At 38.6% G+C, this 19,785-nt stretch overlaps 1 protein-coding gene across 2 annotated transcripts in view; it reads right to left on the reverse strand.

The window, feature by feature from the left end:
• LOC103473501 (netrin receptor UNC5D-like) overlaps nt 1–19,785 on the reverse strand; it is a 230,104-nt gene that overhangs the window by 10,607 nt on the left and 199,712 nt on the right. For both annotated transcript variants that reach the window (XM_081614107.1, XM_081614106.1), the window contains exons 13-16: nt 13,672–13,840; nt 10,268–10,498; nt 3,076–3,225; nt 546–710 (exon numbers count right to left, since the gene is read on the reverse strand). In XM_081614107.1, the coding sequence (XP_081470233.1) occupies nt 546–710; nt 3,076–3,225; nt 10,268–10,498; nt 13,672–13,840 (715 nt within the window). The remainder of the gene's footprint in view (nt 1–545; nt 711–3,075; nt 3,226–10,267; nt 10,499–13,671; nt 13,841–19,785) is intronic.

Below are 19,785 nucleotides of genomic sequence, written 5' to 3' on the forward strand. Positions count from 1 at the left end.
TGTAGCCAAAGATAATTTTAGCATTCAAAAGATGCTAATCTGGGTTTATGTAAATTTGTTGCCCCACTTGATAAATCCTGAATTATCTGTGATCAACCACATATTTCTAAGTCAGTTAGTTAGTTATTACTGGGAGAAGGCAGTGGAGCTCGACTTTTCCACAGATTATCTGTTTTATTCTATCCTGTCATGACAGAGTGAGAGTTTTAACAAATATGTAAAAAAACATATAATTAAACATGTATTTCTATTAAAGCTACTTCAGTTATACTGCAGCTTTAAATACAACTGAGGATCTGTGCTATCACCTGAAACAGGCTGTTCATGCTAAACAACGTTCTGCAGTGTGTTTGTGTGTTCAGTGGGTGATTACTTTCTCCCACTGAACCACGCTGGCTTAGAAAACTGCATTTACTCTCCACACCTCTGCTTGATATTAAAATTAGCTTGATGAACTGAAACATGTAAGCGACAAAAAAAATGTAAAAAATCAATCAGTAAGTCTTTCAGATGTGTGTTCGCAGCGCTGCATGAGTGCGGCTCACCTCCACGACAGACGTGTAGATCTGGAGTATCTGCTCCTCTCCTGTGACCTGCCGCACGCTGATCTTGCAGGACAGCTGAGACGAGGAGAGGCTGTAGCGCTCCAGAGAGAAGGCACACTGCAGGGGACACCGGTTACTGGCCCACACCTGAGAAAAGGAGAACTCCTGCGGAGCCGAGAGAGACGGAGGGCGGGACGGGATGACGGGATTAGGAAGACTTGTTGAATTTGACATGGGTCGGCTGATTGTTTCTGAATCTCACTCTGCCCATCTGCTGCTCTGCATGCTTAATTACGAGTGAGCGAGTGGCCTTGTTAGCCGATCGATGACGTTAACGAATCAAGAAGCTTCGCCGGGAGTTATAAAGTATCTTGTAACGAGAGAAAATGCAATAATTTGAGAAATGTCAGGTGTTATGTGGTGGATGTGCTGCTAAATCTAAAAAAACAAAGATGTTGCTAGCATAATGCTAGAACCAGTAATAAGCATTTGATTTATACTCAGTCTATCTATAAGTCAGGATCCACCAATTAACGTTCCGAATCAGTGAGTGTTCCCCTTATTACTGTAAATGTGTTCTGTTTACAAAAGCAACAACCAACAGTGTGTACCTTGAAGAACTTTTTTTTTTAATCAAATGAAACTGAAAATTGGGATAATATGGTAGATTCAACATTGCTGCCTCTATCAGTGACCCTACAGCTCTTTGTTCCTCTCTTTTATATTAGATTCTTCTTAGCATTAACATGGAATTGGTCATAACTGAAAATAAACAAGTCAGACCTAAAGGAGAAACATAATTCAGTATTTTTCAGAAACAAATGTAAGTGAAGAGCACGCTTTGTCACTATTCCACTTTTCCCCTCTTGTTCTGAATGTACATACGTGGACGTTAAGGTAAGAACCTATTTGCTTGTTGCCATTTCCCGACTTGTGAAGATAAACACGCATGATGACTCGAGTGGCTTGTTCTGTCATGTTTCTCAGTCTGAGGATGGGTTCAGAAATATCCATCTCTCTGCGCCACGTAATATTTATGCTGCAGGAACACAGGATGCTCAGGGATCCCCAATAAAACATTTCCAAACACACTGATCGATTATAAAAAGTACAAACACAAGCAAATCTTTATCTGAATGATTGTAGTACCTGCAACTTTGTAGAAAACAAGTTATTATATTCCTACTAAACAAATTGCAGGTTCCATTTAACAAAAATAAATAAATAAATAAATTACAGTGTAAGATTACGGCAACTGCAATAATACATTAATTTAGTTCACCGCGGTGCTGGGGGTAAGTGCTAAGCGTGATCTTTTACTTTATACAGTGGTGTTCTTACGTGGAAATACATTTTAATAGAATAAAACACATTTATCATCTTAAAAAGGCAGCATTTTATTTCTTTCTTGGAGGCTACTACATCCCACTACTGTTTATGCAGGAAAAAGCTTACCAATTTGTAAAAATAAGGAGTAATACTGATCGTTGAACTGTTTGCAGAACGTTTGTTATAGATGATACCACTTGGTTAAAAGAAAGAAAAAATGTTAAGCAAAGTCCACGATATCAGAACAATTTCATTTTGAGCTTTAACCTCAACTATATATATATATATATATATATATATATATATATATATATATATATATATATCACTGAACTGCATTAGTTTGAGGATTTATTGTCTTATTCTTCTCCTCTCCTCCACAGTCCTGCTGCTAAGCTTGTATCTTAATGCCGATCTTTAGATGGGGATCAATGTTGTGATTATAGAATTAGGGCGAGAGATCCCTTAACGCTCACAGTTTGCTCTGCATTTCCACCTCGGATGTAGCAAAGCTTTAGAAAGCAGAGCTACATCTGCTGAGCATATACAGTCTGAGGCTCACTGTTCCAGCTGCCGCCGCTCGCTGCTGTGTGACTCAGACGCTGCTGCAGTCGGAACGGGTCAAAACTCAGTTGTACAGATGAATCATCCACTCTTCAGACCCATCAGAAAAGGACAGCCACTTATAACTGCCTGCTTTAGGTGGCAGTCATGTCTGAATCAGAGCCTGAAGCCGTCTTCCTGGTCGAGTTTTCAGCTTTCCTCGTTGGTATTCTGGAGGTGCTACGTTGGGCTAATTCTGCTAATAAGATGTCGCTGGTGGGATAAACATCACAGGGCAGAACAGAACATGCAGCACGAAGACCCCTAGGAAGATAACTATGATATATCTGTGTGTGTGTGTGCGTGTGTGTTTTCCTGCCTACTAGTCATAATTAAGTTTGTAATGGTGTGTGTGTGGGTGAGATAGCTAGCCTCCTACTGTGCCCTTGCTGCTGCCCTTTAGCTTTGATGTGACCAAGCAAGCAAATGGCGTGTGTGATGGAAGAGTGAGGCTGCCGATGAAAACCAGGGCGGACGCCTTCTTTTCATGCACATGGCTGCCATGCAGCTGCGTGCGGTTTCGACATTAACACCGATAAACCCGTTGTGAACACTCCTCGCCGCTTTACGCAACAGTAAAGGATGGAAACAGTCCAACCTGGCAGGTGGTGAAAGGCTTGATGCTCCAGAGTAACCGCGGGACGTCCTGGATGGACACCTGGAGGCTGAATGTGTTCCCCTTGAACAGCAGAATTTTGGGTTCTTCGAGGAGCCGTCCGCCCCTGCTGCGCTCCCCCACCACCACCTCCTGATAGGGAACGAGACAATTGAACAGGCTTTTTGTTTTTGTCTTTGGCACAGAAGGAAAGGAAGACAGTTGCCTTACAAAATCATTTCTTTTGCTACATTTTTTACCATCACAGCTGCAACAATTAAAGGGGCAGTACTGCTAAGAAAATAAAATGTTTTTTTGGCCGATCTGAAAACACGAAGTGAGAAGGACAACTGGAACTCATCGTACGTTTCATAAAAATGGAGGTGACAGCAGCATACTGTGTGGATGCTTTCCTTTATCAAGGACAGGGAAGAAAACCCGCTATAGTTGCAAAAGACTTGAGAACCTTCCAACAAGCTAATCACCTCAAACTTACAGTCAGTTTGCTCAACAGAATGGTCTACGTCAAATAAAATCTGTGTGTTAAAGTGGCCCAGTCAAAGTAAACACCTATTTAGACAAAATTTTAAATTTGTGGGAGAACATGACACTTGAGATGAATGGATACCCTCCATTTAATCAGACTGAGATCCAGGTATTCTGAAAAATCAGAAGATAAACAACAAAAATATATTTGTTTATTTTTTCATTGAAAAAAAAAAATCCAGAAAAGTTTTACAGGAAAAATTTTCAGAAAAATTTTTCAGGGAACTTTACAGTGCAAAGTAAAAGAGACAGTGTTACAGTGTGTTCACACGGTAAAGACGTGAACAAACTGTACAGGTTTATATGTAGATGTTTTTTCTGTTTTCTAATGTCGACAGAAGAAGGATTAACAACAAACTTTGTTGAATATTTCCAAGGCAATCTACGGTTCATCTAAAACACAAAGGCTTCCTTCAGCTTCTCAGATTTTCACCCACGTTTTTTTTCCAGTTTTCATTTTCGACAGTAATGCACCCGTCCTTAAGTTCAAAGTCTAGATTTGGTCAAAGTGGAGAAATCCTCTCTTGACTGTGATGCAGCTCCCTCCTGATATTTTCCACAGACAAAAAAGATGAAAAGATTTCTCATATAAAAATAAAACTCTGAGCAGAACAGATGAATGTTAGATAACCTTATTGCAGAACACAATTAATATGGCTATGTGCTGAAAATCAGATCAAAATTTTAAAAGAAGTTGTCAAATAATAAAAGAGAAACATGATTAAAACAAGCGATGTTTGCTTGAATTTTTGATGACTGGCTGGAAAACAAAAGAGTGTAAAACACCATGGAGGAAAAAAAGAGTGTGGAAAAGTGATTCAAATCAATTTGTATTTGAAAATGTAGTTTTGATGGTCTTGCTATATTAAAAAGACATCAAATATTAAAAAAGTCAAAATGTCTACATGGCCTACATGATTTCACACATATGCATAAAATAAGTAATAAAGAGCACAATATTTCACTTAATATCTAAGAATTAAAGATAGAAATGCTTAGAAACTGCATGCATTTTACAATTGGAGTCTTTTCCTTTAAGTGGAAAGCAGCCCTCAGTAAATTGTTGGTGCTTGCCCTCTGTTTCTAGCAAAATAGCTGCAGTGAAAAAAGGTCTACTGCATGAAAAATTATCCAAATGCCAGCTTAGAGGCAGGTGGACAAAAAAAAAAGGAAGGACTTTGTCTATAAAAGAGAAAAACAAAGGTTCTTCTCTTGGCAGACAAGCAAAAAAAAAAACAACAACAACAACCAAACAAGCTTCCCAGGATGACAACTAAAAGAGGACACAATAATCTGACAGAGAACAAAGCAGGCCACACCGAGAGAACAATGGACAAAAAACGCAGCAAAAGGAAAAATTACCTCAAACAAAGCACAGTTCAAGCATTTATACCTCATTTTGTTCCTTCTGTGAACCATGTTGGGGTTTCTCAACAGGTATGAAGATCCATCAATGATCTGATTATGTGAGCATGATCTGCCATTCTAACAGCTAATGTTTACAGTGCAGTAAACAAAGGATAATCCATGTTAAACGATAAAGTAGACGAACAACACTGCAGGGTGTTTGCAACATTTAAAACGTATTAGTCATGTTGGCTAACTATCATGAGTACATACAGTATAACAATGTTTTTTTTTTTGCTGCTATAAGTATATGGGTAATGGTCACTGAGTTGATTTAATGTTTCATACCTTTGCAGTTTTAGGTTTTTGGTGTCTGGCATTTTTATGTATGAAAAGGAGCTTACAGCAGTGCCTATTCATCAATTTGTACCTAAAGTTATTTTCTATAATCTATTCATAATACGCTGGAAAGAAAATACATATGACTCCAGTAGTTAGTATCTGTCAGCAGGAGATTATGCAGTTATTCTGTTTGGATCAGCATAGTGCAGATGTGGGTTTGCATCCTCTCTGCCCTAACGTTGATCAACAATACTTTAAAGCTTTCTGACGCTTTCGCTTTTAACTCCTGTAAAAAAAAAAGAAAAAGGAAAAGAAAAAAGAGAAGAAATGGCTCACATCCCACCTTGGCGGTAAGCGCCATCGCTAAGCTAACAAACCCAAGCAACCATGAAGTGATGACGGCAGGATTTGGACCTGAACTCAGCTCAGTTCGACCAACTGGATGTTGCCTAAGATTGATGAGGTCCAACCAGCAGTGGACAAACAGGGTCGTCATTAATCTTCCCGTAAGTTGCCTGCACAGGAGACAAGTCAGTGACTCGGGAATCTCAGGGATGCATTCTTCAAGCTCCCAGACTCTATCTTCTCTGGTCATCGACTTGAAACACCAGGTGTCAAAGCCCAGCCCTCGAGACTTTCAGATTGTGTCTCTGAAATGATTTAAAAGGAATACAGTGGAGGTAATTTAGCCATTTGATTCAAGTGTGTTGGACCCCGGGGATGCATCTAAAAGTTTCTGCTCACCCTCGAGTACTAGAGCGACTGCCTGGCTCAGTCTTTGCCTGGGACTGTTTGGACTGACAGAGATAATGCCACGGCTGAAACCAGATGAGGGAACGTCTCCATCGCTAACAGACCAGGAACTTATCATCATGGAGGTGCGAGGAATCCAGGAGTTCTGAGTAACGCTGATCAGTGCATTTGGAAATGGGGATGACTGTTACCCCAAAGTCCTGAATCAGAAGGACCAGAAGGTACTAATGGAGTTTGCCTATCAAGGTCATCTTGATTTTTGTGCTGCCGGTTTCTGCATTAACATTTGCTGTCCAGAAAATGAAATTCTTCCCTGAAGTTCAAGTCTTCCAAACTAGTATCTGCATACTTTCTCTTTTATTTTTAATGCAATAAAAGTGTTTCTATTATTAATTATTTGGTTTATAGACACAAACAGTGTCTATTATGAGCTAAAATAAGAAATACTTTTTTCATCAGCAACACTAATGGATGGAGTCTCTCTTCGCGTTTCTTTCATTCATGGTTTCACTTATTAGCCGTAGTTTTCTTTTCTCTACTTCTGAGCAGTTTCCATCAGACGACATCTGAGATGCAGATTCATTCTGGCTACATATGAATATTTAACGGCTGTTGATTTTAACATGCAGCAGCTTCTGTAACAGCTTTAAATTACATTTTAAGGAAATTGTAGAAAACTTTATAAGAGGACTTTAATTGGAGTGAAAAACTGTTATCAACTTTATAGTTTTCACAAGATGTCAACATTCTCACTGTACGGTAATTAAAATTCATAAGCATAACACGGACTAACCAAGAATAGAAAAAGTGGGACTTTCATCTGCTTCCATTCACTTACACTACATCAGAAGAAAACGATGCAATTAACACACTGAAATGACTTGCTATGGTGTTATGTGTTGTTGGAAACAACCAGAATGAAAATGGAAAAAATATTTAAGAGCTGAAAAATATATGTTTCATACTTCACTTTACTTCTATAAACCGAGACTGTGAGGTGTTTCAATGAAAATTCTTCTCAGGTGGAAACCTGCCACAAAAAGGAGAAAACAACAAAAAACCTACACTTTTTTTTTTAATGTCGATATACTTTTTAAGGATGCTGAATGTGTGCAATTGTGTAGTGCACTTTGCAGATAATTCTGGGGAAAAAAAAAAAAGAGGACAATGCCAAGTGCGCAGGCTGCCTATCGATTTTCAAGCTCACAGGGGAAATTATTGCATGAAGCACAAAAGAAAACAAAAGCAAGGAAGCAAAACAGAAAAAAAAACAAAGAGACCAAATAACCACGTGTCACTGATGGAGAAGTAGAGTGAGTTGACTCTTGGCACCTACATCCAATTTCTCGTTGAGTACTTGCAATTTTGTCTCTCAAATGAAGCCAGTACTGATGCAGAACAAGTGGGTAGTGAGAGGCAACTAACGGGACCGTTTCAGAAAAACCTCTTGTTTTGTTTGTTTGGCTCAGATGGTACAATGGCTGCTGCGAAATTTCTCTCTGAACGAAAAGAACAGCTTCAAAGAAAAGCAAAAAAACAAAAAAAAACAGCATTTTGTGTCCTTTGTGCGGTGGAAGGATGAGAACCGCGTTTCCACATAGCTCCACACTCGAGGACGCAGCGGTGAACTTCCGCTCCGTGTGTCGAGCTGTGCCTCATTTTAACATGTTCAAGTGCTTTACAGATGAAATGTGTCGCAGAAACACATTTAATTAACAGACAGCAAATTAAACTACGCAAATAAAGGGCAGGGAAGCAACCCTGGAGCATCTGTTGTCTTTGTAATTAAAAGTCCTTCTTTGTCTCCTCGACATCAAGCGTCTCCCAGTGGCAATGTTACTTAACAAGTGGATCTTCAACAGAGCGCTGCACAGGCTGCTTCCACACGCAGCACTGCTGGAGCCTTATACCATTTGATAAACTTGTATGTTGCACAAGAAATCTTCAGGGAGTCATTGCTTTTGGTCTTACAACTAATGTGCTTTAAGACCCACAGTAAGCAGTTTGTTGAAAACATTCAGTACTGCGTGGATTTTCACAGGTATGTGAAATTCAGGGTGAAATTAGAGCTCCCTCTAACACAGACATAACGTTAAAATTTGAAACATATAGGGAATTCTTTATTATTTGTATAAACCACTGAAATAACGTTGCGTCAAGATTTCTTTATAACTTCTGGCGATCTAGGAGATTTAAATCTTAGCACCTTTTGTTTGATTACTAGAATTGTCACTTTGTCTGACAATCTCAGACAAAGTAAGTGAATTTAACAATCCTTGGTGCGAGGCCCTTCTCCTTCAGCTAGCTCTGTTGGCTTTATTTGGCACTGGGACTGTTTTACACGTTCACTTTGTCTTCTTTTTCTCTACTCACCTGGTCTTCGTTGCCAATAAAGGCATCTGCTTTTTATTTAGAGAATTCTTTCCTCAGGATGAAAAATGTCTCGGTTCTTCTTATTTCTTGTAAGACTGCCATCCCATTTACAAACAACAAGCTATTTTTGTCATGGCAAGATATGATGTCTAGTTCTGTTCCTTGTCCTCCTGCAAAACACTATTGCATATCTCCTTTGCATTCCAGTAATGTAACAATATAGGCTGCCTTCGCTAAATAATGCTTCAGCATTACCTTCCTACAAGTCTAATGCTGCAGCAGAGGCCATCGGATCACCAGCTAAGCCGGGCTGCCGCCGAGTCGGATTTGGATTTTAAATAACTTTTGTTCAATCAAGAATGTCGGGTATAGAAGGAAATGAGAGACAAAAGCTGACAAAAAAAACAATGTGAAAGTTGCAGCCGTTTTAGACAAAAATACTTTTTTTATTTAATTAAAAAGGTGTCAGGTCAAAATGTGTTTGGCATAAAGAAATGATTGATTCCGAAATTAATGGAAAATGTTGGCGAGGGATTATAGCAACCCGAGCCGTTTCCTAACTGTTGAGCAGCTTTTTGGCATTTTGAGTTGAAATTGTGTGATGAGTTAAGTATTATCTAAATGTCTCAGTAATGACTCAATGTTTAATATCATATTACTTTATGCAGACGCTCACTCTCCACTGACGAAGAATTTACTCATTTTGGAAGGCTTAAACCTTCCAAAAACAATAAACAATATTGCGATCTGCTTTCTGATTAGTTCACTGACCAATAAAGAGCGCTTATCTAAGCATAAATCTCTGACGCTTTATCAGGGAATAAATAAGTTATGGAAAAAAACATTCACATGAAGGCAAAAACAATGCAACCCTTTCCTACTGATGCAACTTAGTCACTATTTAAAGATGCATCAAAGTTACACACATGTTCCATAGACATGAAATAACTTAGGAATTTCACAAAATTCACTTTATGTCTTTAGGCATTTTTAGATATATGCCAGGTCACTAAAAGGAAAAACAAACAACTGTGTAGTTTGGTTGTCATGCCTACATAAATCTGTCTTTGCAGGATCCTGGTGTTAATGTACACCTCCATCACTGCTTTAAGGTAAGCTATCACAGCAAAAAAGGCTAACATATTCAATATCAAAAACTGTTGGCTTGCTGGTACAGTGATGAGGAGCAGAGAAATAAAGCCATGATCTGACATTTTTAAAGTTTCTCTCCAAACATCACAGATTAGCACAGAAAAAATAACAGCATAATTGTCTTTAATTTAGGTGAATGACAATAATGTCAGGTGGGTCAATATATTCTCAATAAGGAATGTCAACCCTGTGGTCCTGTTAAAGTAGCTGCAATAAAAAAAATAGCCTTCATGAAGCACATCAGCTTTATGATAAACTCAATCAAGTTTTATGAGAACAGAGACAGTAAGAAGCAGTTTGATGCATGTGAAGAAGCTGCCTGAGGCCAGAATGAGAATGTTAGGTGATAATTGTTGTGGAACAAATTCATATGGAAGTGTAAGTTTAATTAATTTATACTTAGATGGTGAAACATGTAAGCCAATTACTTCTGTTTTAACCTGAAACCCTAAACATAAAGTAAAAGATAAAATAATACAACACACAAAGAATATCTTCACTATAGATAGCTTCCGAGCTAATACCAATGGGCTTTTCATATATTCAACCATAATAAATTTCTTTGCAAAAAAACAGAAAATATGAAAACAAGTTTCTCCATTCTTCACAGATAGATTTTACAAAATCAGTGTAGAATAAGAAAAAAAAACAACTTTGATATATTACATTTCTTCCCTCATACCTGGAAAGCGTAGGGAGTGTCGTCCACACAGTACACTCTGAGGGTGAAGCCCAGAGAGTTGCTGAGGTCAGGGCTGCCAAAAACGGCTAGCCGCAGTCGCTTGGCAGCCTCCTGGTTCAGCGCCTCCCCCACCAGCGCGTAACGACCCGGCTGCTCCAACAGCACATGGCACCTCTGGGCCTCCAGCAGACAGTAGCAGGACGTGCTCTCCTCATCCACTGACATCACTTCCTTTGGTGGGAGAGGCAAATAAAATAAGTGCTAGATATAGCAGCAGAGCAAAAGGAAATGCTGTTCAAAAGCAAGGATTTTATTGAGTGAAATTTAACAGTGAATCTTTTTGCAAGTCATTTGACTACTTAAGCAAACGACTTAACTTTGACTTTTTTTCACCCACATTTTGTAACTTTACTAAGTGTTTTCCAGCTACATAGTGCCATTTTATAGCACAATCAAATAATTATCTTACCTTCAGTTGTTATAAAAATGCTGAGTATATCAAAGATGACTTGAAATAAACAACTTCCTAATTTATCGCCTTGAAATTGGGCCTCTGTCTCTTTAAGAAACTCTTGCTCTTTCTGAAACTCTGCCTTCAGGAAGTGATCACAATGCCGCTCCTCTATTAACTCTTTAACAAACGTTTGGTCAAGTGAGACATAATTTGAAATTTTTGGCCAACTTACTCTAAACACATTGTCCCTTCAGTGAAACATGGTGGTGAGAGCAGTATGATCTGGGGATGCTTCTCTTTAGCAGAGGCATGTAAGCTGGTCAGAAGTGATAGAAAGATGGATGGAGTTTGGATGGATGGGTCAAACATTTACTCTCCAGTAGGACGATGACGCTAAACTTACAGCCACAGAGCTACAATGGAAAGGTTTAGATCAACACATACTCATATGGTACAATGACCTAGTCAAAGTTCAGTCCTGAAAAGGGGTACACACCCCAAGTGACTTGTATTTGTAATTGCAGGGAAAGTTGTCTCTATAAATTATTGACTCAGGTGGGCTGGATGGATTTATTTATTTATTTGCAAAATCTTTCGAATTCCACATATCACAATTTCTTTCCAGTCGACCGGGTCTGGCACAACTTGTGCCGGTCTGTCACATAAAATTCCAATTTGCTGTTGTACAATGTAAATCCTCTTGTAGGGCATTGTATCAGCATCAGTGTGCTTTCTCAATGTGTACGGTTTTATTTTTTATTTCTTTTTGCTCTAAACCATTAAAATGTGGAATATGAGCGATATCATTAGTGTCATTTACCGGTTATTCATTAGGAAACCTTCCAGAAAACCTCGGATAAGAAGCTGTACGGAAAAAAACAACAACTTGCAAATGAATAATGATGCATCTCTCTTAACAGATGGGGGAGCTGGTAACACTGACAAAACGGATTAGCAGGGGGCAGTTGTTTCCAGTGGCCAATTGCTCCTCATCATGTGCTAAGTTCTCCCTGAATCACCTCATAACGTACCTGCGACCCGGCGGCCCCCTCTGCATATGGCCAAGTAAAGAAAAGTCGAGTGATTTTGTGGCCTACAGCTGCTTCAACCCGGGCCCCATTAGGGAAGCGCCACACATGACGGATATCTATGATATAGCTCCATCCCCCCACCAGGCGACGGTGGCGGCTGGGGGAGAAATGATGGAGTCAAACAAGTGTAAAAAATAAAAAAAATAAAAAAGCAGAAGCTTAAATGGGAATGGAGCTTAGAGGCAGACGGGGTGAAAGAGAAAAGTGAGGGCAAAGGAAAGAGAGGACAGAATGGGAAAGAGACCTTCATCTTTCATTATATCACTAATTTAGAGATTAGGATTTGAGTGAGCACCCTTCCAGAGATAAAAGCCTCATTAATTCTCCATGACAGAGATGGGCCATGGTGCTACATTCGGAAAATATATTCCCTGTCTTAACCTATGTCTTCCTGTCCGCGTCTGACCTCCCCCCCTCCCGTTCTACGTCGGCGTATAGCTCCCATCAGCGATGGGTATTTTGATAGCTTCCTCTTTGTGCAACACATCTTGTGGCAAATTACATCTGTGTAAATGTCACGCCGAGTGAAAGGACCAGGTAGGCAAAGTCACAGATCCATCCTACCCCTTCACCCCTCCCACCCCTCACAGTTCAGGGAGAGTCTGGCTGTGAGGTCACTGTGACCTGATGAGGTCTCCAAAGGCTTTCGATGAGGTTACTTAAACATTAAAAGAGCAGAGAAAACACAGGGAGAAGAATGGTGACTGCGTGGAAACGATTGCAGGTGTCTGAGTGCTCTTGTGATAGGCTACTACTCCAAAGGGCAGAGTTGAAGGACTTTTTTACAGCTATTATTTTATTAAAAGAGCTAGATGTGAGAAGGAAGTCACTCGGCAATCACGGAAATAACACTCTAATGCATCGAGGGAGGGGAGGTCCTGCATCCTTTAAAAGGTGCACTTCACAAATTTTTTTTTTTTTGGGGTTTTTGCCTACTCACGGATGGCTTTGAGACAGAGAAGTGCAATTTAGCCTTTTAAGTGTTTCGAATATTTAATTCCGTTTGTTAATGTAATTTTTTTTTATATTCTAGCAGCTAGGTGAGATACTTTTTCATTAAAACCTAAATCAAAATAATTCTCCTGTTTTACTCTGTATCATTTGCAGAATTTATTATTCATTTGCACTTATTACTCAGAAATTAAAAACAAATTAATTGTAAACAAAAACTAAATCAGATGTATTTATTCAAGTAAAAAAAAAAGAGACTTAGTAAAGACTCCTTAGTAAAAAGTTACTACCATTTAATCTATCAAGCCTTTTGGATATTAAACAGTTTGAGATACAGTTTTAATTACTATATTTTTAATTGTACCAGCCTTAAAATAACTACCAGCCTTAAAATAACTATTAGCTGAATTAAATTATATATATATATATATATATATATATATATATATATATATATATATATATATATATATATATATGATGTATATTTACATCATGCTATAATGTTATAAGATGATAACATCATAGCATGTAAACTATTTTTCAGTTCAACACTTCTAAGAACCATTGTAAACGGCATAATGAGGAGCATTGTTGTGATGACGGGTGGAAGGCGGAGTTTTGGAAAGAGGAGAAGTTTCTTAAAGTGACAGAAGCTAATTTCAAGGAATCAAAATGTGACACCAAATTTATTTTATGTCATGCTTTATATCTACCTAATTTTTTTATCACAACTGAACGCAACAGTTACTTGAGTGTGTAAGAAAATGGCATAATGTGCCTGGAAAATACATAATATTCCCCTTTTAAAAGTTTCGTGCACATACTTTGGCATTCAGTGTTGAAGTTATGGGGGGAAAAAACTCAATCTGCTTACTTTGAATTGAAGATAAAACGAGTTCACTCACCTCCCACTTGTCCTGGATTTGTCTCTTTAACCTGATGGTCCAGTTGTCAGCAGCGACTTCTGCACAGTGTGCTATAGTCATGGCTACTGGACAGGACAGGTCAAGGCCTGGCGGGCCGTACGTGACGGCAGGACTCAAAAAGATCTCTATCCCATCCTCCGGCACAGTGCTGCACACATGTAAAATACCACAGTTTTATGCATTTTCTCAACAAATGTGCTGGATTAATTCAGTCACTGTGTGTGGTAAACAACATATTTTAAACAAGAAGTGCCTAAGAGAAGATCTGGAAACATCTTAACTAAAAAAGAAAACGATATGGGACTATTTCTAACAAAAATGGAAACCTAGGTATAAGTAAATAAGGCCACAGCTTAATATTTTACAAAGTCTTACAATGTAAAGAACAGCCTTCAAAGGTTTGCAATAATCCAAATAATTTGGAAGCATGAATATCTTTGTCCATTGTCTTTAATTGGGAGATTTTTTTTATCCTCCTCTGTAGTTTATATTTTCTGTTACATTGAAATTACACACCATAAGTTCTGTAACATGCAGCCACCTATGCCAAATATCACGTTTTGAACAGTTTGCCTTTAAGTACACTGATAAAAATCCGTCAACCTTATTGGAAAAGTTAAATTAAAGGAAGCATGACATTCCCCTTTCGGTTTCTTCACAGATGACAAGAAAGAATAAAGCCTTTTAAGGAAATGTGTAGCCAGTAAAGTAAAAGTATCTTTTCAGCTTTAATGTTTTAAGATCAAAAAGATCATGGGTGTCAAAGATTGTTGATCATTCACCGATGTTGGGTTGAATAGCGCAGAGGCGCCGCTGCAGCTCCAGCATGTGTGTGCACGGTTGCTGTTCCTAGGAGACACATCCTACAGGCTTTAATTATTAAAGATATGTAAATTATTACAAATTTATTTTGAGCTAAAATAGGTTTTATTCAGTTTCAGATATTATTCGAAATGAAGGCGTCATAAACTATTTCTTTATGTGGCCAAATGTAGCATTTTTCCTGTCTCTTGTCATATTTAGGGGATTCAGGGTGATTTTACTCAACAAGGACAATTAAGCTGGTCAGAGTTGATGGGAAGACAGAAGGAGTTGAATACAAAAACAAACCTACTGTATTTCAGTTTCAAACGACTTGAAACAGGACGACAGTGACAATAAAACATACAGTTGGAGCTACAACATAAATGTTGATGGGCTATAGTGACCAAGTCAGAGTCAAAACCTGAATTCAATGGAGAATCCGAGGCAAGACTTGAAAATTGATGTTCACAGATGCCCTCCACCCACTCTCACTACAAGTGGCTGAAGAAAAAACTTCAGTCTCTAGGTGTCCAGAGGCAGTAGAGACATGCTTTCTCTACCAACAAAGTGTTAACTATTGACATTGTACGCAGTTTTGTAAACTGGGTATCAGTTTCCTTCCTTTGGCCTCTAACGTCCCCCAACGTAATGTCCCAATAAAATACATAAAAGTGTTTAAGGTTGCAACATAATAAAATGTGAAACAGCGTAGCTGAATGCTTTCACAAGGCACTGTACATCTTTACCTACTGGTCTCTGTGTAATTAGGACTGGGAGTGTAAAACTTACACATGAACTCCGTAAACTCAAATCCCTGGACAACCATAATGAATCAATCCCTGACTAGCTGACGCGCAGACACACAGATAGAGGAAGATTAAAGCACCAAGACTAATGGACAGTGAGGGTGGGTAGGACAGGCTTTAGACCGGAGTGTGTAAGCTTTGTGGGTCGATGGAGCTTATGAAGGCTGCTCCGGCCAGCCTGGTGACAGATTAGCCGGGCCAAGCTTCTCTTGGCCAGGGGCCCAAACTTGGCTGGAAGCCCTAAAGACTGAGAGCAATCGATGGGACCACCATCAGTCATGCAGCTGGCCTGGCTGGATACCTCACGTACGCAGAGCACAACGCTGGTGCTGTTGTCGTTGCAGCAGCATGGGTGTTTCTGGGCATCATTAATATAACTGTGGCATGAACGGACCCTAACGTGAGCGCAGAGATGCATCGCAAATGTGGACTGTGTGTCAAATCATACACCAGCGGGGACTAAAGGAAAGTATCACGCTTATAGGTTGTGATTTTATGCGTTTTATCTATCACCTAATGCACATTTAAACTAATATTGGTGTTCAGTAATTATTCTGAAACCACTACCACTCCGTTCTCCATTTGTCTTGCATTTTAAGTTGTAGGAAGACGTGCAGCCTTAAGTAATATCGACAACACTCCTGCCTTGCCCTTTTATACAACCAATATTGAACCAAACACAATTCTGATCAACAGCTCAGTCGGCCTGCCAAGGAGTTTCTGGACATAAAGTCACCTTCCTAAAATAGTGACCCAAGTTATTTTTTTGTCCAAGACATCTTATTTAAAAGATTACTTAATCTCATACTACATTATGCAGAAGCTCTGTCTGAACTATTAAGATTAAATCATCATAGGATACCTAATGCTTGAAGTGGCTGCAGCACACAACAGCCTGACCATTTTGATTAATTTGACCAACAGTTATTAATGACTGGGGCCACTAATAGAAAGTGTATGAATTTCACAAAAAACTCCATATTTTTATCTTTACATTCACTTAAAATGGTTGTTTACATACCCAGCACAAGACGACAAAACATAGGAAACAAGAAGAAAACCTTAAACATGCACGGATAAATTATAATGTTTAGAAATATGAATCTCTATAAATGAAAATAACAAAAATAATAACAAAAAAGATGCAGTGCTTTCAAACCTCAAATAATGCAAAGGAAACAAGTTCATATTCATTTATAAACAACAATACTAATGTTTTAACTCAGGAAGTGTTCAAAAATCAATATTTGATGTGATGGAATAACCAGGAGGTTTACAATGCGGGTCAGTGTAGTGGTGTCTTCATTTTTTCCAGAGCTGTATATCACCAATAACTGAAAATTAAATGAACGTTACAAAAGAATCAATGCATATTCCCTCGTATGGACAATGCTTGTTGTCATTTTCAAATTCAAGTGACTTAATACAAGACTAAATCTCTTCTCATTTGCATTCACCTTCAGCAACTTTCACCATTCCATGTCTGGGTGCTCTTCTTTAAAACATGCCAACTGAAGGAGTTATGAAAACTATTCAACTTTTAACAGATGGAGGATTTTTGTGAGCAAGTCTTGACACTAATTTATTATATTTCTGAATATCTGAATCAAAATGATACAGTTCTGCTGGCAGCTGTGCAGTTTCCAGCAGATGTTACCCGTAGACCAGATAACATGTTTGCGTTCAGACTTTTTAACCACCGTTATTCTTCTGACTCAGAGCGCTGTGAGAAGCTTTGTTTTTCATTATGCTGTTACCAATCATCAGTAAAAAATGAAAAGAATTGCAGTCCAAATGTAATTTCACACTTTCAGTCAGGCGGCACCTTGTCCGTACAGCTGCACTTCTGTGCTAATCAGCCCCCAGCTCAGAGGAAACCAAGGTTACCTGCTGCTGAGACTATGGTAATTAGCCAGACTGTCTGTGAACAAAGATTAAAGATGATTCTTTAGCATCCCTGATTGTGGTTATGGGAACAAAGAGCTATCACTGCAGTCATTGTTGGTTACAATTTCAGTTGCTGATTAAGTATAGTCTCATGTGTGCAGATGAACATCATGCTGCGTTTCTGCATAAAACAAAACCTCGCAGGATGCAGTTTGTCAGACGTGTTGCTGACAATGCCTTACACGTTATCTATCATGTTCTGAAATAAAGCTACAACGCTTATGGGCTTATAAATTGGGACCTTAATTAAAGCGAACACTTCTCACAGTCTGTATTGGACCAGGCAAGTTGTCAATGGAGGCAAATGGGAAAAGAAAAAAAAGAAAGAAAGAAAAAAAAACTAAAATCCTTCTCCTGCCTCTGTGAGTCTGGATTTAATCCACAGAACAGGATGTGAACAGCTGTGGTGTGACAGCCCTTTCTATCAAACAAATAGTCCCTGTGAAAACTGCTGACAGCACTTTATTTTATTACTAACTTGTCAAATGTTAATGCCGAACACGAGTCTGCTGTATGATACCGCTGTGTTTTATGCAGGAAACAACAAGTTAATAAAAAAACCTGTTACAGATCGAGTGCAGCTTCCATTCGAACCATGAAAAGCTTTGGACCGTTTCATATAAACACTAATTATTTTACAGCAATATTTTCTCTTTTAATAGTGCCTTAATATGAAATGTCTCACAAAAAGTTTTCATACCAGCTACACTTATTACACTTTGTAGTGGAGTGACCACGAAATGCAGTAATATGTTTTTTCATATGGAGTTTATGACAGACCAACAGAAAATGACATAGTATTGTAAAATGGAGGGCAAATTATAACTTGTTCTCTTTATGAATAAACATTTGAAAATGGCGACGTGTACAGACCCAGCTCCAGAGGAATGCTGCTGGAGGGGCAATGGCTTATGTTGGGGGGTAATGGTAAACGAACATTTAATTTGACATAAATACATTAAAAAAATTAGTTAATTTTCAAATAAAATACCCATTTGGCTTATTAATACAATAAACTTATGATGTAAACAGTGACTTATAGAAAATGCCGAGTAATTATGCTCAGATTTGCATAAACATTAGTAAATGTTGCAGAAATCTAATAATCTAATGTTTCCAATCTCTGAAGTCTATTTCTTTAAATGCACAATCAATTTACTCAAGCAAGAGCAGCAGCAGTTCATTACTATTAGCAAAAGTCAAAAAGTACAGTGCAGTAAAACTTTTTTTAACCGCCAAAAAACCGCCAAAAAAATTTACTCAAGCAAATGTACGGCTGAAAATACGTGGAGGACGGAGGGCACAGCTGTAGAAGGGAGCCCTTTCTGTATATCAAATTGAGATATCAATAATAGAAAGTTGACCATTCCGAGGTAAAATAACTAAATAAGTAAAATTAACAGCTACATCAGCAGGTACGGTGAGTCTGTGGGCGGGCAACGCCCCTCAGAGCCCCCCATGCAGACGGGGCTGAATGTGATTGTATTCTGCCCTCTTTAATGCAACTATTTCATACAAAAGTCTCCTATTTTGTGACTTGCTCATGAAAACCAATAGCGACAGTCGACTGTGGCTTTTCTGCGTTTCCATTACCCAAGCTACAATGGAATAGTTTAGTTCAAAGAATATTCCTTTGTAAGAATGTCAAAGTCTTTTCCTTTCATCCACAATTATGCACTAGTTTTTGGTTGGTCGTTTACTCAAAATCCCAGAAAATGACATACAAACTATAGCTGTAATGACTAAAGGCATAATTTAGTCGATATTTTTTACTTAAAGGTAAAGTACTGTAGTGGCCAGATTAAGATATGCTCATTTAATCTAGTCTGGTTAACAGCAGGGATAAGATTTAACTTCTGCTTTAACTATTTTTATACCACGATGAGGAGATTTTCAATAAATGCTTCTCACTTTGAAACCCTTTGTAAAGCACTCTGCATTTTCAGAACGTGTGGCCTGGTCTCCCAGTCTGGGAACATCTCAAGGTGAAAAAAGGGAATTCAATCTGGAGAAATCAATATTTTTAAATGAGCAAAGGCTCTTATGATAATGCACGCAGTAAAAGATGTAGTGACAACCCCGGAGAGAATCACCATCATGCCCCTGTGCCTAACCTCAGCTCTGCTAAGTTTTTTAATCACTTTTAATTGATTATTTTTACAGCTTTGCTGTGTTTCGATCACTTGCTACCGCTACACAATTGGAGTTGCCCTCATTAGCAGAAGGAAAGGGAGATTTTCAGCCAAAAGCTCCACAGTCCCAAAGAGACAAATTTGCTGATAAACTGAAGAACGTGGGGGATGGAGAGAGGGGGGGCACGAGACGCTAATCAGATAGATATTTCTCTGTGAGTATAGAGGAAACAAATGCAGTGCTTAGGGACTTATTAAATATTCACGACTCTTTCATTCATGTGATTCGAGAAAAAAAAATACAACTCTCTTTAGTTCTTCTCTTTATGTGTGTTGGAGGTGGCCATTATGTTGCACTGGGAAGCCTACAAGAAAATCTGAAGGTATACTTTAGGGTTCAGTTG

Source organism: Poecilia reticulata, chromosome 12 (genome assembly GCF_904066995.2).
Source record: "Poecilia reticulata chromosome 12, P_reticulata-male-v2, whole genome shotgun sequence".
Classification (NCBI taxonomy): Eukaryota; Metazoa; Chordata; class Actinopteri; order Cyprinodontiformes; family Poeciliidae; genus Poecilia; species Poecilia reticulata.